Genomic DNA, 27,751 nt, shown 5'->3' with positions numbered 1-27,751 from the left:
AAGTCATAGTTTAGTACTAAGAAAAAAAAGGCACAGTATATTATGTCAAAAAAAGTTATAGTATAATATGTAAAAAAAAGTAAAAAAAAGTCATAGTATAGTATGTCGAATAAAGGGTAAAAGTCATTGTATTTTATGTTGAAAAAAAGGCATAGTATGTCGAAAAATAGTGTAGTATGTAAAAAAAAAGGCATACTTTATTTTGTCAATAAAAGTCATAGTATAGTATGTCGGCAAATTCAAAAAGTCAAAGTAATGTATGTCGAAAAAAGTCATAAAAATGTATTTTGAAAAACAAAACAAAAAAAAAGTATGTTGAAAAAAGTAAAAGAAAATCATAGTATGTTGAAAAACATTATAGTATAGCATGTTGTTTTATGGGCTACTATAATCCTAACCCTTTTATGTTGTAGTATGTTTACGAATTTTTCAAACATACTGTACTATGACTTCTTTTTACATACTATACTATGACTTTTTTTTCAACATGCATATGATTTTTTTCTACATGCTATACTATGACTTTTTTTTCAACAGACTATACGATGACTTTTTTTATATATACAAACCCTGGGAGGAGACCCTCGTCTCACTCCCATGTGAGGGTGGGGATCGAACCCCGCTCTGTCACACACAGAACTGGGAACTTAGCAGCCAAGCCACCGATGCCACACGCACTTGGGACTGTTCTCTTCGTATATTTGTCTTCATCATTAGAAGTTAGAACTGAAAACAGACTGTGCCACATAAGGATCGAACCCACAACCTCCAGTATTCCAACCAGTTACCTACCTCACTGAGCTATCTGCCCAGATACACATATTTAATGTTTCTTTTTGTATTTGACTTCTGTATTTGAAGTCAGCCCTCAAAAGTCACTGTGTCACATAAGGTTTGAACTCACAACCTCCATTATTCCAACCAGATATCTACCACCCTGAGCTATTATATATAGTCATTATATATCAGGTCAAAAAAATAGTACAAAAACGTCATAACATAGTATGTCGAAAAAATAAAAAAGTCATAGTATGTAGTATGTCGAAAAAAAGTCATAAAATAGTATGTTGAAAAAATAAAATAAGTCATAGTATAAAAAAAAAGTAATGTCGACAAAAAGACAGTATAGCATCTCCAGAAAAAAACTATAGTATAGTATGTTGAAACAGTCATAGTATGTTAAGTTAAATAAAGGTCACAGTATAGTATGTGGAAAAAGTCACAAAAACGTCATAGTATAGAATGCCATAAAAGAAAATTCATACTGTAGTATGGCATAAAAATGTCACAGTAAAGTTTGTCATACAAATATCAATAAAAATGTCATAGTATATAGTATGCCATAAAAAATCATAATATAGTATATCATGAATAAAAGTCACATTATAGTATGTCATAAAAGCGGTGTTTCTTGTCTCTCTATACTGTAATACTACTAAATAAAAGAAGAATATGCACAGAAGTCAGTAAATATGTATAACCTTCTGCATAACCTTAGTCTCAGGCCAGATCTTGACATACACATTTCACACAATCATGATCGATCATTTATTGCACACAAATTTCAGTACGTGAAATAAATAGATACTGCAGTTTTTTCTATGAATACTCGAATGATTATAACATCACAGATAACATGAAGGTATGACATTACATCATCTTAAAAAAAAAATCCCATTTATATAATTTTGAAAATACACAAATTACATAAATCAAAACTACAACTTCTTATCCACAATAGTCCATAATCATTAAAAGCAGACTATCCACCTCATACTGACACTTATTTTGACATAACACCATCATAGAAAACAGAGCTACTGCATAAACGCTGCACTGCAGGTTTGATTGAATGTTACCATTGTAATGTCTCTCTAACATCTAGTGACACCGTGCAGGCTTTCTAAGGGAGGAGTAATCCTCTTTAGATCATTTGCAAAGCAATTAGGCATGCCTCCACTGCTATTAAATATAAAGATAACAGCCTATGAGATAAGATGCTATTTGTACTACGTATCAAATGTGGATAGCTGCCTAAGAGCCCTGATATCAGGGAGATATATTTAAATCCTTGTAAATGAAATTAAAAAATACGACAGTAAAAAATTAGAGAGATATCTACTCTACTATCTATCATGAAATTGAATTTAATGTCCTCAGACCTAAATCCTCAATTAATGGACCTATAATTATGCATCACATCATAAATACTACACATTTTATACAGTGTATATCACTTTAAATGCATGGCTTCATGGATAATATCAAGTCTGACATTCCACTGAACAAGGCAAATATATAAATACGTTTTTAGCTGCCAAAAAAAACACGAGATAATGTGAAATATATTGATCATTGCTAGTGCGGCATCGCCACGCTGACAATCACAGGAAAAACCCTGACCACACAAGGTTAGATTTCATTGTGAGATGGGTGCCCGGATCAAACCGGATCACTTTTGAAACCCAAAGTGAGTTGAACTACGGTGACACGCAACATGCATTTGTCAGCAGGAACCAGAGAGCCTCTTTTGCATGTGTTTCTATCATCACTACACAGCAGGAACAAACGCCACCGACAAGAAAGGAGCCACAAAAAAAAAAAAAAAAAAAAGTCCTCACTGACCTGTGACCCGGGGGACCAAAAGGGCTGCCCTGCATGCATAGAGAGGAGGTTCAAACAGAGTTTATGACTGCATTATCTCTCCTCTTCCTCATCACCTCTCCACCCATCAGTGGACACTAGAAGCCACTACGCCGGAGCAGACAGACCAGGCATCACTCATTCACTCGCCTCCTAGGTGCCTTTGTCAGGTGATTGCTGGCGGAAAAAGGAAAACAGATCAATACATCTCCCATGGGCCTGACAGGTAATCTTTACCTGGGATGAAATATGAGTGGTACCAGCCTGCTGGATTCCTTAACTGTAACAGGGCAATTGACTGGCTGCACGGAAGCCATTCCCCCACTTCCTGGCCATTGGAAATACATTTCGGGGCATACAGTCTGTCTGAGATGTCATTATGGTGACTGCTAATTACCAGAGAGGCCGGAGAGGTGTTTCCCCTCCTGCTACTAATGGAACTGTATCTGAACTGATGCGTCTTCCTTCCCTGTCAATGCCTTGGCACCAAAACCCAGACTGACGGATAGGGCAACGGCGAGAAGCTCTCCTTAAAACACCACACAGTCGATACTTGTCAACGTGTCCAGGGGCATACGTCTTGAAGAAGCCGCCACTGTATTTATCAAAAGCTTCTTTTTTTTTCTAATTATGAATGTATTCAGTCTGGACCATGTATTCCTGGCGTGGGAAGAGCCTGCGGTGCTGCTGAACTCCCTGGTCAAGCAGCAGACCCAGCAGCACTAGCCAGGGGTGTGTGTGTGTGTGTGTGTGTGAGGGGGGGGGCGCTCTGCCTCAACACTTTGACTGATTCCTGTGGCAGGATGTCTTGTGCGAGGCATCCATTTAGACGAGTGTGCACACACAGCATTTATAAATGTCATCCCTGGCCAACATGATCACATAAAGCCTTCTCAGACGGATTATTGCAGACGTATAACTCACGTTAATTGGCAAATCTCATTCTACTAAATGCGATTCTTCTCTTAAATAAGGCTTTAAAGTGTCTGAAAAGACATGCAGAACGTGGCTGGCGATAATGCCGTTCGTTTCACTACGTTGGAATCATTATAGAAAGTGCATACCTGTGCCTTTTGGTGCTGGGCAGATTTCAGAGAAGCTTTTTTAAAAAAAAAAAAATGAAACTTTTGCAAACAACCAAATTCACTGCTGTTTCTCTTCACAACAACATTTCTCTTTGTTGAATACTCGATTCTGATTGGTCAAATACAGCGTTCTACGGTTTGTTATTTCTTTATAGCAGACCGCTGCTATGTATAACAGACCGTTGCTATGGGCGCAGCTCTGATGTCGGACTCTGGCGGATGTTTTTTGTGTCAAATTATTGATTTAAGTAAGTAGCCGTGTAATAAGCGGGATAATGCACAGCTAGGGGGTCATTGTTGTGAAAGAAATCCCATCGCCCTGTCGGGGTTTCTTTCACAACAATGACCGGCTCGCTGTACATTATCCCTTCCGTAAAACACATTTTCAAGGCTCTCTCCAGTAGAGATAATGTACAGGAGTATGCGTTTGTGTTTTTAAAGCCAGTTAACACCTATGTGGTTTAGGTCAAGCACAATGTACTTCACTTGACTCCTATATATAAAAATGCCCTTTTCTGAAAATGCTGCTTGTTTACCAGCTTGCTGTGTTTGATCTCACTGTATGCTGCCATTGATCTTTTAATGCATCTGATGCCGAGGGAGCCGGGGAAATGTATACCCCAAGGGTAGGTGAAAATACAGCGTACGACTCTCCTCTCCTGTCTCCATCGGCTCCTCCGACTCCTTTCAGCTGCACAGCCCCAAAATGAACTAATCCACCACTGCTGAAAAACAGGCTGTTCAAACAGATTTGCAGCTGGCCTTGAACTTAAATACATTTCGGGGGGGAATTTGAATATGGAAGGTAAGCTGAGGAGAACAGAGGCGGCCCTCCGAGGACCGCGACTACACTCCCTGTGTGTTGTGCTAATGAGCACCTTTGTACAAACTGTAGCTTTTCAAATCCATGCTAATAGGAGGCCTGTACTTTGTGTGGCTCTCCACCGGTGGTCGCCTCTCTGAACCCTCCAGCAGCATGTGGTAGCTAAACATTCTGATGCTCTCCTGTCTGCGTGCTGCCTGCTGCCTTCGCTGCCACGAAAGCCTCACCTGACCATCCCATCCTCCCAGTGTTCCCGCTGACAAACGCTGCGCTACTAGAGTGGACGTAATTGTTGGATTGTGTGGTGGCAGGTGGCCCGGAGACTGTGTGCGGAAACAAGAGGAGGCGTACAGTCTTGAGTCAAACGAGGAGCCTCTTGAAGCTGCTTTGAGGAGATGGCAGAGGGCTTAACAAGGCTTGATTGCATTAACATTTTGTCATGCTTAATATACTACCTGGAAAGACTGGATGTAGCAGTAACATGCTGATTTGAGGAGTAATGATGTGCTTTTTTTCTTTGTCATTAAGTTTGTGCAGCAAAAGGAGTTTCGGTCTTTTCATTCTCTGGCACAATAGCTTTTCCTTTTGTCCCTTATTGTCCAGCCCCGTTCAGGTGTCTTCATGGTCCCCCTGGAGGAAAGATAAACTCTGTGAACCCGGTGCACTTGGTCCTACGGCCTCTAGGGTCGAGGTGTTCCTGGCTCCCTGTGCCTCTCCTCTCTGGTGATCCTTATGAAATGGGTTGCTAGCTGTAGAGGAAAAAGAAAGCACATATCATATTCTGATCACAACACTGAGAACAAACAGTAAAAGATACTCACATAAATCAAGTTTTCCTCGACTGTTTCAACGGACAGCCACTCAAATAAAAATTAAATTTAGCCCACGACTCACGGATCACTCGCTGTTTTAGGTATATTAAAATAAAACTTTGAAGCAATCCTCTTCTAATAGGTTAAATATTAATGAGGTTTTGGTCAAGTGAGCCAAATCCAATTTGGCCCCATATGACTTGTGGACATGGTTATTAAAAGGCCAATCTGTGCTGCTCCTATGGCTTAACTTCCCCCCCTCCGGTTATGCAGTGTAAGAAGCTGTATGTTTTTAACTCCATTCATCACGCGTTCACATCTCACTGACTGCCTTCCTTTTTAAAGATCCTCTTTCTCTTGATCTCGCTTGCCTTTTAAAGCTTTTCTGTCTCCGGGAGTGAAGGGAAATATCTGAAAGAGAAAAGGGGCCAATTTTTGCAGAAGGCAGAGGAACTCTAAAACAATTGGGCTACCTTAATATGCTTGATAAATAAATCTTTCCTGATCGCCCCCAAAAAAAAGTTAGCGGCGGTCACACAAGACATTTGCGAGGCAGTCCCAGAGCAGAGGACAAGGGAACTAGAAGTGACATTGTGGCTCTGGGCTGTCTCAAAGGATTAGGCATTACAGCATTCACTGGCATGTGCTTTTGCTCCTTCCCATTATATCTGCTTGTGCCTCTTTCCAGATGACTTCTTCCCCAAACTGATCCGGCGGGCAAGATAATTGATTAATATTTCTTGAGGGAACGATGACTAACCGTTGCCGAGTTTCAACCCAAACACTCAGGTTAAACATGGTCAAAAGCTTGGATTAAAATTCAGGGGTTTTCGTATTTGACAGCTACACAGAAATGGCTGTGTTAACATGCACAGGGCACACCAGATACTAGCCTCTATCCTAGGTCAAGGTCACAATCAGGATAAGCTGTTAATACACGTTTTTACATTGTGATCAAGAGATATAATATATAATATAATAAACTAAACATTTTTCAACACAGATCGAGGCTGTACTTATTAAAGGGAAGTGACATTATTCCGGCTAATCACTGTACCAGTAGTCAAGTTTCTCATGTTTAGCTCATTGGATGGTGGAAGAAATACTCAAATCCTTCCTTATGTTAAATCTTATGTTAAAGTACCAATACAACAATTTAAAAATGCTCCATTACAGGTAGAGCTGAAACGATTAATCGATTAGTTGTCAACTGTTAAATTAATCGCCAACTATTTTGATAATTGATTAATCAGTTTGAGTAATTCTTTAAGAAAAGAAAGTCTAAATTCTCGGATTCCAGCTTCTTAAATGTGAATGTTTTCTGGTTTCTTTACTCCTCTGTGACAGTAAACTGAATATCTTTGAGTTGTGGACAAAACAAGACATTTGAGAACGTCATCTTGGGCTTTTGAAAGACCTGATCAACATTTTTCACCATTTTAATTGACAGATTAATCAACAATTAGTTGCAGCCCTAATTGCAAGTAAAATGCCTGCAGTCAAAATCCTATAGCAGTATTTCATCCAAATATAAGTATCAAAAGTAAAAGTACTCATTCTGCAGAAAAATGGCCCCTGTGACTGATATATTTAACACATAATGTATTATTACTATGACTGTCAAGGTTAATGCGCCACTAATTTCTATAATGCATTAACGAAACTTGCGATTTTTAGGTTGTAGCGGGCTCAGTTTTAAGCCTAGATTGAAGATACATCATATGAAACTAAAAAAAAACCTAATGAATCCATTGGTACCAACCATCTCATGATGGCTTGACGCTCCAAACGTGCGCTAAATTTTGGCAAGGAAAAACTGTCATGGCCATCTTCAAAGGGGTCCCTTGACCTCTGACCTCAAGATATGTGAATGAAAATGGGTTCTATGGGTACCCACAAGTCTCCCCTTTACAGACATGCCCACTTTATGATAATCACATGCAGTTATATATTATTTATATATTTATGCTAAATGCAGTACCTGTGAGGGTTTCTGGACAAAACTGTTCATTGTTTTGTGTTAATTGATTTCCAATAATAAATATATACATACATTTGCATAAAGCAAGCATATTTGTCCACTCCCATGTTGATAAGAGTATTAAATACTTGACAAATCTCCCTTTAAAGCACATTTTGAACAGAAAAATAAATGTGCGATTAATTTGCGATTAATCACGATTAACTATGGACAATCATGATTAATCGCAATTAAATATTTTAATCTAATGACAGCCCTAATCATTACACAGCCTTGTATTGCCTTTACCAACAAACAGTAGGAGTTGGTAAAACATCTACCAATTCATAGACATCTGATCTGAATTCTTTCCTGTCTGGTTTTATATTAGGAGTCACAAGCCAGAACAATTGGGAACACTGGTTTAATATTTAACAATACATTGTATTAGCATATGTGGAATGTAGTGGAATAGAGGTATAAAGTAGCAGAAAATGGTAATGTACAAGTACCTCAAAATTGTAGCACAGTACTTGGGTAAATGTACTTAGTTGCTCTCCACCACTGATTGTATGTACTGTAGGTTGTAGGTAAATATCAACATACAACAACTCATTCAAACTGTACCTTAATGTGTACAATACAAGATCATTTAAAAGTGATGAATGTATAATCAACTGCTTAAATAAAAGATACTTTCATTTGGCCCAGAAGAACGGCTACACTTACACTCAACTGGTTTTACATCAAGGTCGATAAAGACATTACAACGCAAAGGTTTTCTGTCAATGGGAGAATTACAGTACATGCATTTATTGTGGGTGATAATGGGAGGTTGAATGGAACCATCTTGCCATCTTAATAAGCTCTCATGTGATGCTCTCTAAAAACAATCATTACAGGCCTTCCTGGAGCACTCCCCTTCCCCGTGTTTATTAATCAGCTAATTACACATTGACAGTAATGGGCCTGCTGATTCCCACACTTAAATGAACAGGGCTGAATAGCTCTTTAATGATTAGCCTTTGTGTTTCTCTCTCCTACTCACTCTCCTTCTCTCTCTCTCTCTCTCTCACTCACTCATACACACACACACACACACAAACCGTTATTTTCACAATTGAAAAAATAGGACATTCAAATCAGACCTCCCGGTGAGAAGGTTTGCACCCGAGCGAGTCAAGAAGACAGACTGAGCTGCTGCAAACAAATCTGTCTCCACAAACAGAAAACAATTAGAGTGTTTACAAAGGCAGCGGGCTCATGGCTACACTATGTCAACTTGTGTGGGTTTCAGTGTTTAAGCTCAGCCTCCAGCAACAGCAACAAAAAAAAAAAAAAAAAAAAAAAAATATCACCGTGAAAGTTTGGTGGAGCAGCGCAGGCAGGTGCAGGTGGAGACGGAGGAGATGGGTGGGGTTTTTTGAAGGACGCGAGCAGGGTGCGGAGTGGAGCCGGAGAGGGCGAAATAGTGCGGTGGGCTGCATTTCTGTCAGCAGAAGTGATGGCTGAGTGGTAGCGTTATTTGTCTTGTGCTGCCATACGGCCCTCGCACCAGCCTGGGCATTAATGAGAGGGGGCCGGACCGCCGGGCAGGAACACGGCGGGCCTCAGACGCAGGTGATCTGTCACGCGGCCGTCTTGCTCGGGCAAGGAGACACATGAAGACAGAGGGGAGAGGAGAGGCGGCAGGGCCGACCGAGGGGCCGGCCTCCACATGGGCACCCGCATGTGGCGCTTTCCAACATATAGAGATAACGCGAGATAACAGTCTGACGAGGTTAATCAAACTAACGTCACACCCTGCCTATTTACTCCAAACTCTAACTCTTTCTAGCACACCGAGTAAGTTCAAGTTTGGTTTTATTACCATCACGGCTATATAGAGATAAAGATGAAGGGCATTATACAGTGGGAGACAGCAGGGGAGGAGTCAAATTGCAATAATTAATTAGTCTATGTGTGAGACCAGCCAAGGCTATTAAAATTCATCAGGATCTTTACACATACTGATTCATCTTTGCTTTACGAATAATTCTCCCAAAACTGTAGAGAATGTATTCATTTCCATTCTCAATCGTTGGGCAACATGGTGCTTTTCTATAATTCACTCATTGCAGAATATCAATATTTGTAGAAATTGTGCAAGTTATGGACAGAGCCCAATTAAATCCAATTTGAGTGACAATTTCAATCTGTATTTTAAATAATAACCAATAACGTATATAACAGAAAACTGCCATGCTTTGTTCTTTATCTATTGAGGACTTGTTGGATTGAGTTGGATTGTTGGATTGATGTTGGTGAGAAAAGTAGAAAATGGCCAATTTACGACTGAGAAATGGAGTGGTCATCTAATCCAAACAGATACCTGGCTTGATAAATTGTTGTGGGCTTTTTTTTTTTTTCTTCTCACAACCAGCTTCAGCACTTCCACAGCAGTGCTAAAAGGGTAAAGAAAGAAGACAAAGCAACAGCTGGGTACCGCCTCGGTAATTCCCCACGGAGACCTGGAAGACACCTCCAGCCGCAGACCATTTTCACTCCTGATTACAGAGTTTCAAATCAACCACTAACACATACAACAATCCACTTCCTCTGGCCAACTCAAACAAAGACTCGGCTGTCGTGTTCACAGAGAGCGACACGCTGTTCCTTCTACTAAATGCGGCAAACAATCTTTCCATGCAAACAAGATGTTTACCAGAAAACAACTCCCCCTCCGCAAATCACTGAATCTGATTTTGTCTCTGAACGCATTTATGTCAGAATGGCAACAAAACCAAAATTTGTACACAGAGAGTGTGAAAGCTTGTCAGAGTGAATGTGCATCTCCTGGTCGGTGGTGAGATTACTGAGGAGAGACATGGTGCAGCGGGCTGCCAAAGCAAAGATTTATACAGAGCAGTTGCAGCTGCAGAAACTGACATTGGACGACATGGGATGCATGATAAATCATGGTGGACAGGGGGCACTAGACTCAAGAAGCAGGAAAACACTGCTGAACGGGGCTGAGGGGGGATGTGCCAATCAGGGACTCTCCTTCTATACAATTTAGGAAATAGATCATCTTTTAGTCTCTTAATCCAAAACACACACAATGAAATATCTACATTACGGTATCTCTATTCAAAAAAACACATTAGAAAATACAGTACTTATGATAACTACCCTATTTGTAATTTGCACGTTTTGCACAGATGACACTAAAATTGAATTTGTGGAAAAAGAATGAATCGGTTGTTGTGTTTTGTTTAGGATTTCAACACATATATTCCCCCCGCTTCACACCTGCAGGTCTGTTAACTGTCGACAAACTGAGGGATGCCCCTCGTTCCGCGTGTTGAATATGAGGGGTCCTTAAGGGCCAGGGGTGAATCCTTTTTTACTTTTATGGGAAGTGGCTCAGCGCTGGCGAGGTGAAGGACAGAGTTGCCGGCCGTTCCATCACTCAGTGCAATAAATGGATGCAATCTGTTTGCAAGTAAAGCATTGGCTGTTTTTAAATTCCACCTCTTTTATCCAAATGAATGATGGACCCTGGTACAGTGCACTGTGTGACAATATTAATATACATCAGAGGCCTGCACCCCTCACTAAATCAGGGAACCACCAGCATTTGTTATTTAAATGACAAACAACGGCAGCTGCGGGAGTGGAAGCACGGAGAGGGGACGCAGAAGAAAAGGTGGACAAACCAATTCAGATTTCAATCCGGCAAAGACACAAGGCCCCGAGCCATGACTCTAATGAAAAACGGCAGCTCCACTGGTCCAAACAGACACAACGGCTGCTGCTCGGTGCCACCTCCAATAGGGTCAACTCCACATCACACTTCTCTTCTTTAAACAGGGAGCTCCAAACGTAACACAAGTCTATCTGTGCACTTCCCTCTGCTGTTAACTCGCCAAATATTTTACATTCTGTAATTTTGGTGGAATTACAGAAATGCATTAACGAGACAAAGAGTCTAAAGCCGTGCTAGGCTCTGGGAGGCTGCATTTAGGCAGAGTGTTGCTTTGAAGCCTCGACTTAGTTTTTATCTTGGTTTTTATGCAACCAGAAGTGACACGAGAGGGTGGAGCTAAGTACAACCAAACGCTGAAAGCTGAAATGGTGAAAGTTGTTGAGAGGAAAACGTGGACAACTCCCAGACAGGACAACGGTGCGGTAGCGTCCTGTCAATCACAAGGTAGCCACGCCCTAAAGCATCCCCTGCTTTATGGTCTATTTGATTCTATATGGGACCATAATTTACTCAATGAACATCATGCTGTATTGAAGAAGACTTGAAACTAGTGATTGAGACCATAAACTCATGTTTACTGAGGTAATAAATCAAATGAGAAGTAGGGACTTCTATACAATCAGAATTATTTTTGCAACCAGAGGAGTCGCCTCCTGCTGGCTGTTAGAAAGAATGCAGGTTGAGAGCACTTCCACATTGGCTTCACTTCTCAGACCCGGAGGTAGCCCACTGGTTTGGACCATGGTTTGGAATGATTTGAAATTCTGACCTGATGGTGGCGCTAAATTTAAGTGAGGAGATCACCAAAGTCATTAGGATTCATCCTCTGGGCACCATGATGGTCTGTACAAAATCTAATGGCGATCGACCCAATAGTTGTTAAGATATTTCAGTCTGGACCAAAGTGTTGAACCGACGGACTGACGACGCCATCCTTAAAGCCTCGCTGCTAACACAAAGCTACACTAGTTTTTACACAACAAAAAATATACATAAAGCTCTTTATTTGAGATTGTAAAATCCTTAATCTACAGGTTTCATTTTGTATGTAACAACAACACAACACCTCCAATAATCATTCAGCTGAGTGTGGTGAGGAGGACAGGGATTCATTAGTATGTGTGGAGGATGATACCTGATGTTGTGACGGACACCGCTTCTGTTTCCCTCCTCCTCCTGATGTCACTCCGGGACTGGTATGCACAGGAGACGTTAGTCTGCCTGGGGGGGGGACGACGACACAAGACAGAGAGAACAAACGTTAGAAACTCACAATATTGTGATGCCGCTCCCGCCCACAATAACACACATAAACATGTGGACATTTAATACATTTCACTAAAGTCGATAAACGCAAGCGAGGCACATTTGCAAGCACAGCAGCTTACGTTTAGCCTCAGTACGGTGCATATTTTCTTAATCTTAATCTTAATTTTTCTTCATTAATACATATTTTCACCGGAGAGAATATTCGATGAGGAAAGGTGGTGGGGAGCATGTGGCTGAGTCATTGCAGAGTTCACATAAACAAATTACACCTGCTCTATGCCTCCTGTGTCATATGTCAGGAGCCCTGAAATAGGAAAAGCCCCCCCCCCCCACCCCCACCCACCGGCTTAATAGCCCTGACTTCAGAGATGTAAAGTTAAGGTCAAGGTCCGTTCCATCACTGGGGGAGGGGGGCAGCTGATGTGGTCGGTGCAGTGTGTATGTTTGTGCATGGGAGGGAGGAAGGGGACGGATTGAGTGAAAGAGAGAGAGGAGAGTGTGAGGGAGTTACAATAAGATACGATAGAAACATTTTGATTAAATCTTACACATTCTGCTAGTTAGACACACCTAGACAGAGAGGATTTAAAGAACAACATGGAGTGCTGTTTGAAAAAGCCAATAAACGTATTACTTGTAAAAAATGGATTCATGACAAATTGCAAAACAACATAGAGAAGAGAGCTCCTTGTTAACCAGCGCGGCTCATCTCGGACTGCAGGCTACATAAAGCTCACAACCCTAACAGGCATGTGCTACAACAAGGCCCCGTCAGGGCAGCCTTTTAACAGGCGGCGTGTTCCATGACCTCAACACCCATAAATCACATGACGGGTGTGCAGGCGCGGGGTGTCGAGAGCTGCGCGGGGCATGCTTTGAGCGAAGTCTCTATGTTGTATAATCAATAGATATAAAAATAAATGGCCTGACCGTTATTCTCTCCCTGCTACCCCTCTCTAATAAAATCCCAGTAATGCATATTTCATTTACTTTTATACTTATTGATTACCTGTACTCCAGTTAGTAAATCACGCGCCTATCGATCCCTCAATCGTACCTCTGTCGGACAGCACATAACCAGCCATTTGCGCCCCTGATAAAGAGCTCAGGCATTGAACTCCCCACAGTAAATCTTTGCAAACTAACTTTTTAATTCCAAAATCGATCCCCGTTTAAACGTCGCATTATTTCACGAGGCACGCCTGCGGTATTAAAAGTAATACCCTGATGCATTTGGTCTTAATGTGTGGAGGTCCATCCCTCCATCTCCTCCCTCATTACACCGAGGCCGAGGCACTTCGGGGCCCCCGCAGCCTGGAGGGAGGCGAGGGCCCTCCCCTGCTGCCGAGAGCTGAGAGGCAGAGCTGCTCCAGGGCCACCGGGAGCCCACTGAGACACTCAGCACAATGCTAATCAAACATGAGAATACCATCAGCTGGCTCATTAACCAAGGCAAAACACCACCATTCATCTCAGAGCAGAACCCAAAAAGGCATTTAATAAGCATGTAACATGGCTCCGTGTAAAACTGAGAGAAGTGGTAAAAAATGCACAATGCTGTTTTTTTATTATTTAACATCTGTTACTTCATCAGTTTTAACAGCATGACAGATGTTAGCCAGTTGTTTTGTCCCTAAATATACAGAAACTGTGATGAGAAAACAAAGATTGACTTAGAGGCAATGAGCAATGAAAAAACAAGTGAAATGTAATGAAGACGGCCAACAACAACAACAACTCCGTTCTATCAAAGACACAAGGACACCGAGGGAAAAGTCTCCAAGATGGATTTTTCAGGTCATATGAGACGCTTTTAAATGCGGTCCTTAGGGTGCGGAGTAAAACAGCACTGACACAGGGTCAATTGTAATTTTGGCGCCCACATCCAAAAGCAAATATATCAATTAAAAATAATAAATCAAAAGAGGAGTGAGGAGCTGCAGTTACAAAATGGCCATCTATTTTCATTAGGGTACACGGTGCTTCAGGTGTGAGCAGGATCTCAAGATTAATAGAGGTATTCAAATGAATCAGAAAGGATTAGGGTCTCCAGGGAACATAATCAATAGCTCCAAATCAATAATCAATAGGCCACTCACACCAATATACTAACTGCTGACACCGAGATCTCACAATTAAAATGAAAACTGGGAAGGGAGTGGCGTAAGACTATGATTTATCTCACAGCGCAAGTGTCATTTAGAAATAAATAAGTCAATAGATAAAAGCTGCTGCTGCCTGGCTCAGGTGGGAGGCAGTTATGCATTTTAACGTGGCCACCGGCCCCGAGCATTACAGCCAAATCCCACAAAGCACCGCGCCCACTCACGAGCCGATACGAGGATAAACAGCATGCAACCTCATACAGCCTTTATCACTTAACATCAAATCTCTGATTGTCGCCGTCAACTCGCGGCAAACAGGAGATGACAGCTTTTATTAATATAGTATCATTTCAACCTGGCCGCGGTACAAGATTAATGCTCGCACTCTGCCCACAGAGAAAACACTTTTCTCTCAAGGGTGTTTGGAAACAAAGAAAAGTCAGATGTATGGGAGCTCGGCGCTAGAAATCGATCACGCGGGTTAGACGCTCGAAAGAAATGAAAATATAGTGAAGTGGGATCAGGAGTGGACCTTTTAAAGTTTGTTAAGAGCAGGCGTGAGCAATTATAGCATTCCTCATTGTCATGCAAAACAATAACTGTAACTGCTGTTGTGTTTGCATGCGAATGTGTGTTTGGGAGGAAGTTAAGGAAAGTAAATGGGTGCCATGCGTGCAGAGCTGGGTCGTAAGGACAGAGCAGCCGTCTCACTGGAGAGTGGATTTGAGCAGCTTGGGGAGATAGATTCAGCTTGTGCCGTCCAACGGGACACATCAGAAGCCCCTCTCGTCAATCCCCCCTCTCTCCCTCATTCATTTGGGAGTATGATTTATACTTTTTGAAGTGAAGGGTCTTGAATCCCACTATAAAGGAATTAAGAGGTCTCCCCTGAGTCCGCCATTCAAATGAGAGCATGGCAGGGATATGAGGGCTTTTTAATAGAGAGAAATTAGTATTCACAATGCCTCAAACTGGAATCTGAAGGAACCTTTCAGGTGGAGAAGAAAGGGCCAGTTTAGAAAAGAAAGCCCTAAGAAGTCGGGGGCTTTTCATAGCAGTCGTGTTTTTGCCCCTCATCAAGGAGCGCTGGAGCGCTCTGTGAAATAACCCAAGAGAGAGGGAGGAAAAAGAGCGTGTGTGTGAAACAAAAATTAAGAATGCACCATAAATAGGCAGAGTGGAAACAATACAATGAGGAGTCCCACAGACTCGAGGCCAACGGGGCTAAGCGGCTTCTCAATAGTCCCCCATGCAGATCCAACAGATCCGGGGATGACTGGGAGCGATGGGATGCTTTGACAAACATCTTTTGGATAAACCTTTATTTTTATTTTTTTGTGCAGTCCCAGAAATGTAGGGGATTTGAATCTGCATTACAACTATGTCAACACATAGTACTTCTCTATTTGGGAACGCTGACCTTGAAAACTATTGAATTGAAGTATTGCAGCATCCAACTGCAGCTGTCTATTGTCAGTTCAGCTCAGACTTCAGGCCAGGATTGACATCAACACTAATCTTCTGGTTGGGGTTCTGGAGACCCCAGGCCGTCTTTAACAGCTCGAAAAACACACTTTGCATTGTTTTATCACCTTGATACTTCTATACTTAACTAATAATACGAGCAATACTTATAAACATGGTTTCTAAATGATGACATCTTCTGTTTGGCGTCTCAGACGCTTCAGCTGTTGACTCCAAATGAGTTTATTTAAAAAGGTAATGTTTGTAACTTCTTACACTTACACTCTTATAAATCATTGCGGGTCGGTGTCCAATGCGCGCTCACACTAACTACACAAAAACACCAAAACTGCAAAGTTATATCTAGTGAAGAGTGTCTTGCAAAACAGTGTCAACTAATCCTGATCCAGCCTCCCGACTGCAGCCAGAGGACACAGGGGAGACGATGCTGTGCCTGCTCCGCTGCCTGCCTGCTTGCCTTCACTCACACACCGCGCTCGTTCTCACCCGCTATCTCGCTCCACCTCTAACGTGCATACGTGCACACTATACACTGCAGAACCAAAACCAAAACTCTGGTGTCTCCCGTGTTCCTTCTCAACACGGTCGGGGGGCTGAAGCAGGAAACACAGTATCAGCATTGATTCATGGAGAGACCTTCGTCTGGTCAGCTTACATTACTGCCAAGCAGGTGAAATATAGAGTGATATTGTGGCTTTAGCTGACGTGTGTCGCCTCACTGTGTTGATCAATGCTCGTTCATGTCTATGTCACACAAGCGCGAGCAACAGGACGCTGACTTCCGTTGACTTAACGGCCAAAGGTGTCGCTGTTAACGAGCAATTTCTGATTCTTACATAGAGTCCCTTTAAATTTCTCTTATTGTTGAGTTTTATCAGTTTCTATCGATTTCTCTGTCTGTGAATGACTTTGTGGCAAACAAAGGGAATATAATCTATTTTTGTTTATGCGTAGCACATTTAAAACGTGAAATATTACCTTTTTTGGTGTTACAACAATGCTTTATGATCATTTTTGTATTTGCCACCTTACTCAAATTTGCATGCTCATTTTGCGCCAAAGGGAAGGGTTAGGGTCAAGACTTTTCTACAAATTGGGTTTTAGTAAGGTAAAAATAATTTTAAAAAAAATAAATATATATTTATTTGAAGAAAAAATGGTTGATTTTGCAATTATTATTATTTTTACGCATACAGCATTTGAGTCTGTGAGAGCCCAAGCAATGAGAAGGTAAAGTCAATGTCAACAAAATGGGTTACGATGGATGTGGACATATATATTGAATTATGTGTGCATCTATGTGTATCATATACCACTACAAAGAATATGCATAAAGTAAAAATGTTAAATCCTCCAATAGTGTATTTGCTACATGAAACATGAATTCACTCAGTTATGCAGTAAAACATGTTTAACAATTAACTCCTGTAAAGTCACAGAGTCTCTGAGGCTTCATCTTAACAAAGATTACTCTAGTTAACAGCGACCTACGCTCCCTTAACTGATTCATTTAGTTGGCCATAGACTTGTCCATCAATATATTGAGCTTTGATCGAAAACACTGAATCATGTCTCCGATAGGCCCTTGAGAGGCTGATGTATTTAACCAAGATGTGGCATCACATACCTGTTTCTGCAGACTGAGGAGGAGCTTCTGAGATGGGAGCTCTCTGACACCATGTCAATAGGACACACTGGTAATGGGCACAAGGGGTTCCACTGGAAATTGAAAGTATCAATAGCATTTAGACTTTTTGTAATTTCACCATTAAAGTGTGAACAAACTGGGGTCAAAAAGATAATAAAGCTTGGAAAAGACTGTAACATACCTGGCTTCGGTCTCGTTTTCCAACAGAAGGCAGCCAAAAGCTAAAAGGAGACAACAAAGTATAATCACTAGGTGCAAAATGATGATGGACTTAAAATCATTTAAAAGGATTTAACCAGTATGTCTTACTCTCTCTGGTAAGGATCTTGGGAGAAGTGTCTCAGTCTCTCTACAAACACTGGCATGCCGTTGCCCTGCAAAACACAAATCAAAGATACACAGTAACAAACAAAGACCATAAAAACAGGTTTCTACTGAAGAGGAAGATGATTTAACCTTGCTGGGAAGCCGCCTCCTGTCCTTCCTGATGCAGCAGGCGGCAGAGCCAGGCACTCGCTTCAGACGGGAATGATACCGATACCCTGCAACAGCAACAAGAACATTTATCTTCCTGTGTTGCAAAAATGATCGGAAAACATCATTAATGTTAATAAGAATTTGTGTCTAAATCATCGGCCAGTACCTCTCTGAGAGGGCCGTGCAGGCTGCAGGAAGGTTGGTGGGGGACGGTTATCCTCGAGGGAGAGCTGGTTGTCCGAGTCCCAGCTGGGCAGCAGGCCGGCCACACCCGACCCGACTCCACAGTCCCCCTCGAAGAACCAGTCACTCTGCTCGTCATCGCCTGCACACAGGGACAGGGAGGATGATGCATTGGTAAGCATTTCGCTGCTGCATATTTCTACAAAGGTAGTACCATTGCAGTCATCATTAAAATGCTGAAGTCAAAAGCGTTGTAGGATGTGCACTTTTAATTACAGTACTGTTTGAGGATAATGTTGGAAATAAATATTGGAACTTTGGACTCATAATGCAATTGAGTTATTACAAAACACTTGCAAATGTAATTAACATTATATTCAGGCATTTTTGAGTCATATGTTGTTTGGGAGAAGCTAAGTTGCTGGATGTTTGGTGGTCTACAAACTCCAGTGGAGCTTTGACTGACACGTGGTTGCATCGATAATGACTGAAATTTCATTTTAGGGTAAACCGCTCCTTTAACTACACACTACCAACCAGACAACACCAGTCTCGTCCCCAGACGGCAAGCTCTTCGCAGACCTGTCAGTCAGCAAAGAACACGCAGGAACCATGCCTCTCACAGTCAAGGTGTAGTGACAACTGTTAAATCAGAGGCCGCCTGGCCCCACCACGGCTAATGAGATTAGCAAAGGCTTCAGCGCTCATTAACACGACATGACAACGTCTTATTAGAGTCGCCTGGGTGCCCAGCAACCAGCCCATTGTATCGAAACCTCCCTCTCTAGCCCCAGCATTCCCTCGGAGTCGAGCAGGTTATTGTCCAAATCTGACAACTCGTCATCTTCCTTTCAGCGATCAAGAGCGCTTCATCTGTGAGCTCCAAATGCACAAATCAAGTGTGGTTTACTTACCAGTTTGAACCACATTAAGTGATGAAGCTGTTTAATAGTTCTCACCGTATGTTCAAAGTATTATTTATTTGAATACCTTGTCTTCCCTCATCGTTGGTGAACAGGCCGGGGTCACTGCTGCATGTGCTGCTGGTTTCCCTGCAAAGAAAAGAAGAAAAACGTCAAATGATCGCCACTGACCTGTTTCTTTGATATCAATGACATTTGAGGATGAAGAACTGTGTTTTGATTTGTCATCTCAAACCTGATAGGTTATTTAGGTCAGACAATGTTATAGCATCTGAAAAGTGAACAATGCGAATCAAAAATGTACATGCCCCTGTGATGTCAATATTTAACATGTAACATTCAGTAATAAAAATAATGGAGAAGTCCGGAGCTAGAGGTCGACATAAATGGAAATGACACAAAAAGACAGAGCGTGCCGTGTTCTCCCTTGTTGCGATAGCAAACACAAAGGCATGAGGAGAGGCTCTGATCGAAGCCACTGAGTGACATGCACAATCTAATTGAATATCCTCCGCTGTCAGCTCCAATCTAATCTGGCCCGCGTTGTGGAGGATGACAGGAGAGCGAAACACATTCCCCTGCCCGCCCCTCCCTCTGGGTGTGCCCCACACACAGAGCGGCCCACAGACGTGCCGCTTCCACACAACAACTGGCCAACATCTGCTGCGTGGGCTGCCACTGCTCGCTGCTTAGACCGCTCCATCGCTGCTCCTCTCCACAGCCCCGGGCCGACCCGTTACATTGCCTCCGCACCCTCTGTGTCCCCTCTGCTACCCCAGACCACCCTGGGTTTCTCTGCCGTTCTCACACCTCAGCCACCTTGAACTGGGACCTCCAGACACTCCAAGGTCATGGAGGGGGATCAGGGGAGGGGTGGAGGTGACAAAGATGGAGGGACAAAAACAGGATTTCCTCTCTCTGAAAGTAAACTGTCACAATGCTGTCATTGCTCACTTGTAACAAGCACATGTAGCTGCATATATATTTATAAATGTTTTTCTATTTCCTAAAGCCTTTTTCTGAATACCAGTTAGCTTAAAGGACCATAAATGCTCACTGATGTGTATTGATCTGTAGTTTGAAAATAGTCTCCGACAAAAGAACAATTTACTTTGAGTAACATTTGTCCAGCTGTTTTGGGCAATCACTTAGAAATGGCAACAAATTTGTGACATTTGTAGACCATAAGAAAGATAATAATAACAATAATGCCAGCTGTATCCTTTAAATTAAGCTAATTTCCACTCAAACTACTTAACGAAAAGGGGGGCCTGGTGCTCTTGATTGCCTTGCATTTTGCTTCCTGATTTTCAGCGCTGACCTTGCTTATAGGAGAAAGCTGGAGGGTCAGATATGCGCTGATACCGTGCTTCGCCATATTGCAGAGGCCTGCAAGTGACGGCAGGATCAGAAAAACGTGCGTCCAGCCTGCGCGTCTGTCTTCCTGGCCAGATGGTTCTGCATCATCTCCCCTCACATCCCCAAGAAGCAGATGTGAGAGGGAGCAGGCCTCTCCGGGGAATCTGGAGGATGTCTGGCCTAGCTATGCAGTCCTGTACCGTCCCTCCACCCTCGTCCCACCCCTTCAGCCCTTCTCTCCAGACTCATTCCCCAGGCCTCTGCTCAGCTGTACCCCACCTCTGGACACATCGGCTGGCATCTGGAGCCCACAACACTCCAACATCAGTAGAGGACACAGCCACAAGCTCCACAAAAACAAACCATTTTGGATGTCATGCTTCATTCCACAACCTTTCTTAGAAATTAGTGATGATTAACTAATGCCAGCAGCGTGGCGTCTTCTTCCATTCTCCAAGTAGAAAAAATGTGTTTGCTTCTTATTGGAGGGATTTTGTTCAAAGTTTTAAAAGAATCACAGGTATAAACAATTAATTAGAGACACCCATTAAGTATTTATCCGTATTAAAGGTGTAATGTGATGTCGCTTGGAGCAGCACAGGGCCGATGTGAGACCGTTTCCATTAAGTACTGCCTAATTAATGCCATGAATAATTGAGACCCCCATTTTTCTTGGGACCAAAAGAAACACCTCTTCTTTCTTCAGCAGTGACCTTTGTCAAGAAAAGTTGACAAACATTTTGGGAAAACTTTGGCTTTGGCTCCGACACAGAATAGCACTTCCCCCAGCCATAAGATATTCTACTGTGGATTAGGTGCTACACAAACAAATAAGTCTTAATTACATAAAATACCATATGTCCATGGTGGAACAAAGGCAAGGGCAAAAACAAAAAGTGCACTCCAGTGTTTTAGAGCTGAACTTAAGTCCCCCACATGGCCCTATTGTCTCTATACAAGCCAAAGAGGTGAAGCAAAACACAGTATCCAGATGAGCACTAATCATTAGGATATAATCCTCAGCTCCTGGGAGAGGCAGACCAGTTTGCACAGAGATTACAGGCTAGCCGCCATTTATTGAGCCCGGGCTCATTCTGCAGAGGAATAAAGAAGAGGCAGAGACGGAGGGGGGCAAAGCGCTGATAACAATGGATCTGTGGGCTCTTCAAACAAGCCGCCCCAACCCAAATCCATGCCCTCTTCCATGGGTGTCTGATTATAAGGTTATCCCACCATCCCTGAGCTGCAGTAATTGGATTAGTCTCAGAGATTTATGAAAATTAACTTCGGCAAATGCTGCACTGCTTTCCCGAAAACTCCTCATAGAGTTTTTGAAAATATGAATTACAGCACGATAAAGCCGAGTCGTGAGAAAAGCACGCACAATGGCTTTGTTATTTTTTCTGGTAGTAGCAGTAGCAGCTCACAGCTGGAGACGGAGGCTCAGCCCGGGACAGCGTCTACCCACAGGTGAGGCCTGCTTGCTGGGCCAGCCTGGGTGCCAGGTGGCCTCACTGCCAGCAGGCTGGGCCAGGTCTAATCAAGGATGTGGAGCCCAACTGGAGCCCAACTGGAGCTGCCAACATCTGCTCCCCTTGAACTTGGGTGGCTGAAGGCAAAGCTCTGCTCTGTATGCACATAAGAGGAGTGACCTTGAGGAGAGGCATGTTTTAACAGACCAGACACTCCATATGAAAAAGGTTAATGGAATGAATGGAGACCAAAGAAATCAGACTGCTTCAAAAGACATTTCAACAATGGCATCTGTGTCTGACACTAAATGGACCGTGCACTCTCGGAGTATAAATATTGTTGTTGTACCACTGTCAACTCCTCATCGCTGCTGCCGTTTGTTCGTATCCTTTGCCTCCGCCACAGCTTATCCATTAGATTGTTGAGCCCTCAGTACAGTGTGGCAGTCTACTGAGCAGCAATCAAGAGCGTTGGCGTTGTGTAAGTGAGAAATGATTGACAGCGTGCCACGGTGTTCCCATTTATTTCTTCTCCGGAGCTGTTTTCTGTCAGAACGGCTATTGATTTTTCCATAAAGTAAGAAAACAAGTGCCGTTTAGGGGCTAGGGAGGTCAGCACAAATTAAACCAGAAGATGTAAAGCCTTCTGTCTGTACCATTACTGGTAACCTCAAATGTCTTCTTCTCACACGTTTTATATGATCAACAGATAATGAGATCAGTAAAGGAAATACATTGTGCAGGAGCATGACGAGGCAATGAGAATGTGAACTCCCAGGCTTAAAACGCTATGGTACTGAATGTTGTTGTGATGACACACAACTGAACTGCACTGCCCACCATTTCTGTCTATTTATCAGTTAATTAATACATGTGGACCATGTGGGGTATTAAACGCTTTAACTCCAATTCTGAAAAAATATATATTTTAAGTATGATCACTCTTAAAGGTTTTGCTGTGAAAAGATTCTGGTTATTCTATGACAATGGTATATTAGAAAAGAGTGGTACAGGAATGAGTCCTAAAACCCAGGAATGAGTTAGCATTTTTGCACTTCCGGTTCCCTTGTCTGGAAGTCAATGGGTTTCTTTAATGGGTTTTTAGTTAGATGCTTGAAATAAGGTATGTGGTTAACACAAGCTTAAGAGATTTTAACATTTTGTACTACGATATAAAATACGTCAGTAAATGTCCCACTCGTGAATCTTTAATCTTTTACACGTCTTAAAAAAAGAGTGGCTAAATGAGACTACTAAATGTCATCACGCCGACTCGTCCACCTTTCCAGCCTCGTTGTTTATACTCGCGCTCATGCGACCGTGGTGTAGTTTGTTTATAGCCTAACGTTAGCTTTTTACTTCTGATGAATGCATTCACACTTCAAAAATCACAAAAGTGGTGTTCATTTGTGGAGATTATCTGACGGAAAACAAAGTGTATGTATCATAAACATTTGTTTGCCACAGTGCTTATTTTCTACAATAATCTAAAACCCAATTTGCTTTTTATCGAGGGAACCCGTGCGATTCTAACTTCTGGGTTGGCGGCCTACAAAAATACATCATCTCTGCAGCACTCTATAGAAGTACAGTAGTGGGTTTTGGACTGCTGCTTTGACAAAATCAGACATTAGCTTTAACTCAAGGAAATCACAATTTCCTGATGTTCAAAAGACCAAATGATTATAAAAATATAACAGATTAATCAAGCTCTTTATACCAGAAGAACACTGGGCCATGGTGACAGCTTTATGTAATTGTTAGTCATTTTGGGACAAAAGCCTGTCACAGTTAGCCTTTTTGATTCCACAGTATATTGTTATCTTTGTTTCACTGTAATAGTATAATGGCCCTCTCTGCTGCCAGTTACAGCCACATTTAGTTTTGCTAAATAAAATGCACACAAGAGGGTGCACTCTGGGACACTGGGACAGCCAGAGCTTTAATTACCCAGCCCAAGAAAGGAATTCATTTCAAAACAAATCAATACCACACCAAGTCACTTATTTATTTGTGACAATATTTCTCGAAAGGAAATAATGAGCTGGCAGATGCCCGGAGGCATAACTATCAAAGATCCCTCCCTGGTGATCATTTCAGCTATAGGAGATGAAGATGAAGAGACTCTATCATTCATTTTTAATGTCAACTCAATACTTTAAAGTGGAGCGGTATGATTGTGATACTTTTTTTTTGGTTTAGTTGAGGACATGCTGAATATTGACAAGTGGCTCGATGAAGACAGGCAGTATAGATCATCTTAAATGTCGCCTTGTTTAATTGCTCCTGTCTGATAGTAGTTATGCCCGTGACTTTTATGTTATGGGTTTAACTGCCTTGGTAACTTTCTATTTAAAGGGTAAAAAGGGCTTTTAGAGTTTTGAGCTCCTTTTTCAGAATGGTTTTAATCCTGACTTTTTAAACAATGACAGGGTTAACATTTGGCTCGTTGCAATGCTGTAAATTAAATGTAGAGTTTTTAAAAATGGAACTTTTTCTTAACAAATAACGAACCTAAAAGCTTTTAATATAATCCCAAATGTGGGATGGATCTTTTCCTATAAGGCCTAACATCATTGTAATGAATGAAGGATTAGGTTTGACTCTAACAGAAAAACAAAAAGAGGAAGAAAATACAAATATCCTCATACATTACCCCTCAGACATGTTCTCATCTGCTGCATCTCTGTGTTCCTTGGCCATCTTTCTTTTCCAGCACTCCTTTCCCATCAGCCTGGCTCCTTCGGTCTGTCGGTCTGCTCCTACCCAACCACCAGACCTCTTCTTCGGTCCTGACAGCTGCTGCATCCTAGACGGCCTGTGTCTCCGTTTCCCATCTACACCAGAAACCTTTAACTTCCGCTGCAACCTAACTGTGACGTCTGAGGTCATACGTTTGACCTTCCTCCGCCTCCTGAGATGCCGTCTTGGATTATTGTCGGTGAAGGAGTCGGACTCTGGCCAGGAGGGCTGCCTAGTCCTGACCGGGCCTCTCATGACGGAGCGCCATCGGTTTGTTGAAGTCATGTCGTCAGAGTCACTGCAGTTGGCCACAGAGGCAGCGATGGTTGAGGAAGGGTTCTGCCTGTATCCTTTAGTCTCGTCCAAGCTGGACTCCGAGGCCTCAATCCAGCATCGCCTGTGTTCCAGCGGATAGAGAGAGGATTCACGATAGCGCTTGCGGTCTCTGCGACGGCGGATTTGCCGGCGTCGGTGCAGGGGACTCAGGACCATTTCCTCCCACAGCTCCCCCAGCTTGCTTTGCTCTGAGGTTTGCTCCAGAGCAGCCACCAGGTCCTGCACCAGCTCATCCATCATGGTGCTGGAAACCAAAGATACAACAGAGTAAACCTATTAGTCTGGCATACAACAGCCAAGAAAATAAACAAAAGCTGAATGTGAAGCCAATGCTGAAGTGCTTCAAAATGCAGCTCCTCTGATGACCACTATTTTCTGGCTCTAAAAAAGACATCACGGTGTAAAACTCCCCATGTCTCTCTAGAAATACAAGGTCAAAATCAATATATTTGAATACAGTAACGTAGGGTCACAGCAACTAATTTCACTTCATATAATCTGTGACGTTGTGGCAGTGTTGCTTGGGGCCAAGTTCACTTGATAGACACGTGTCTCAGCCTATTACACTCTGTTGTGATGGTTAAGATGAGCAAATTTGGGATTCTCACTCCGCGATGGGTAAGTAGTAAAACTCTAAGGCCAGAAAAGTACCATTATAAACACACACATAAATACACTATGTATTGTTTAAAAATGGTTATATGAGCAAGTGGACCATCAATAGTGATAATAGAGGTTGAAAAACAACATATTTGTTGGGGATATGACATTATACACCATGAGACAATGTACAGTTCTCTACCGTTTCTACCATGATTGCTATCGCTTTAATATCTCTAGGTGTATTGGGTCATTGTGAGCAAAGATGTTTTATTGTAGTATTGGATTTAATATGGTTTTTGTATCAATGAGATGAATTATCTTGATTTGTCAGGTATTTGATATGTTTGTTGCGCCAAAAACTCATATTTATGTCTGGTTATTTTGACCATTAACCGTTTCTAATGTGAGTATCCAGAACATTTTAGTATCACATTCAGGGCTGCCTCCTCTTAGTCGACTAATTGGTCGTTTTGGGTCTTCTTTAGTCGATTAGTAATTTTTTCATACTGAATGACTGAACTTCATACTGAACTTATGGTCACATCTCTGGTAAAGACAAGATTTAAAATGGTGGTTTTGCATGATTCTTTGTGGAGAAACTCAGATTTGACAGATCTGACGATTAAATCAACTAATCAGTTAGTCGACAAAGTCATATTAGTGTCAGTCGACGAAGAATTTCTTTAGTCGAGGACAGCCTAATCACATTATTATCAATATCGTAACATAACATAACATATACCCACTTCTACCCATTATTGAAAGCTATCTATAAATTGTGGTTATTGCCAGTGGGAAATGTGTCATCTCTGCTTCTTCCACAGTGGTCTTTTCTCCATACAATTGTTGAGCACTGATATAACATAGCACATCTACCAAGGAGCTCTTGTTATTGAGATCTAATGTGATCATTGGGGTTGACAAATGTCCTGCTATCATCTCCAGCTGTGGTGGTAATCTCTCAACTAACAATGGCTCATCATTCCAAAAGTCCGTACTGTCTTCGGCCATAATTCCTTTCATTTTGCCGCTGCAAATGACTTGCTCTCACTACAAAACACGCTCAAACTCACAGCTCTCACAACTCTCAACATGTTCAAACAAGAGCTGCAACAAGTCATAGTTGACTGCTGTACTTGCTGACCAGCCCTCACTTCTCTCTCTCTCTCTCTTCCATTACAATTTTACAAAGAACATCCATTAATCCACCTTTTTTTTTATACATAGTGTTTATTAATTTCTGACCTATTTATTTACCTATGCTGTTTTTAGCCATTTTCTCATGTCTTGTCATGGCATACTGTATGTTTGTCATACTGTACTGTATCTGTGCTGTTTGTGTGGACTGTGTTTTTATCCTCTTGCTGCTGCCTCTTGGCCAGGTCATCATTGTAAATGAGAATTGGTTCTTAATTGATTTTACCTGGTTAAATAAAGGTCAAATAAATAAAATAAATAAATAATCCCAAGGTACGTCTCTAATAAAATATACCCTGGCTAATTTGTGTCTTTAAATGTGTCAGAATAACATTGTGGAGGACCATCCACACTGTGAAACTTTAAACCTCCCCTTGTGTGATTGCTAATGGTTGCTAGCTTGTTTGAGCAGCTACAAAAACACTCACAGTGTCTTCATAACTAACATTAGCTGAAATAAAAGCGACTAGGAAGCTGTACAACATTATAGTGCAGCAAAACAACAGCAGTACTAGAGGCAGAGGTAGGCTGGGCTGTCTGCTCTGTGCAGACTGTGTTACATAACAACATGTGAGCTCAGCACAAGGACAGCCTGAACAGACACACATCTCCTTTCTTCTGTTATAGCAGACAGACAAACACGTCGTTTAACAGCGTTTAACATCTAGTAACCGTGTCTCAATATGACTCGTGATGTTATGTAACAACAGACAGAGAGTTCACTGTGTTTGAGCACTCACCAGTCGCAGCTTGTCTTGTTTTGTTTTTCTGCACAGCTGTGAGAAATCAGACGCACTTCCGCCCTGCTGCTGCTCAGCCAATCAGGTGTCTCCAACCTCGCTGTGACGTCACACCGCCACACCAACACTGTGTTCATGCAG

The 27,751-nt window shown here is 42.1% G+C and overlaps 1 protein-coding gene across 2 annotated transcripts; it reads right to left on the bottom strand.

Annotated features, from left to right (window-relative positions):
* Positions 1-1,536: 1,536 nt before the first annotated feature.
* On the bottom strand, positions 1,537-27,704 carry LOC141782965 (G patch domain-containing protein 2-like). 2 transcript variants are annotated; one of them, XM_074659815.1, is made up of 10 exons: positions 27,611-27,704; positions 24,649-25,314; positions 19,229-19,290; positions 18,222-18,380; positions 18,035-18,120; positions 17,888-17,952; positions 17,760-17,799; positions 17,558-17,649; positions 12,207-12,292; positions 1,537-5,300 (listed from the first exon to the last, which is right to left on the bottom strand). In XM_074659815.1, exons 2-10 carry the CDS (start codon positions 25,308-25,310, stop codon positions 5,161-5,163), a joined length of 1,392 nt encoding a protein of 463 aa, XP_074515916.1. In that variant the 5' UTR covers positions 25,311-25,314; positions 27,611-27,704; the 3' UTR covers positions 1,537-5,160. The 2 variants fall into 2 exon arrangements, with proteins under 2 accessions (XP_074515916.1, XP_074515917.1); XM_074659816.1 differs by lacking the exon at positions 1,537-5,300 and adding an exon at positions 5,354-5,774.
* Positions 27,705-27,751: the final 47 nt, after the last annotated feature.

This window comes from Sebastes fasciatus, chromosome 15, assembly GCF_043250625.1.
Source record: "Sebastes fasciatus isolate fSebFas1 chromosome 15, fSebFas1.pri, whole genome shotgun sequence".
Lineage (NCBI taxonomy): Eukaryota > Metazoa > Chordata > Actinopteri > Perciformes > Sebastidae > Sebastes > Sebastes fasciatus.
This window is presented reverse-complemented; position numbering and strand designations above follow the sequence as displayed.

Coding starts and splice junctions, on each gene's coding strand:
- LOC141782965 (XM_074659815.1), bottom strand. CDS start 25,310: ATGATGGATGAGCTGGTGCAGGACCTGGTGGCTGCTCTGGAGCAAACC. Junction 19,291..24,648: donor GATGAGAACATGTCTGAGGG/GTAATGTATGAG, acceptor TTTTCTTTGCAG/GGAAACCAGCAGCACATGCA. Junction 12,293..17,557: donor TCCTCAGTCTGCAGAAACAG/GTATGTGATGCC, acceptor TCCCCCCCCCAG/GCAGACTAACGTCTCCTGTG.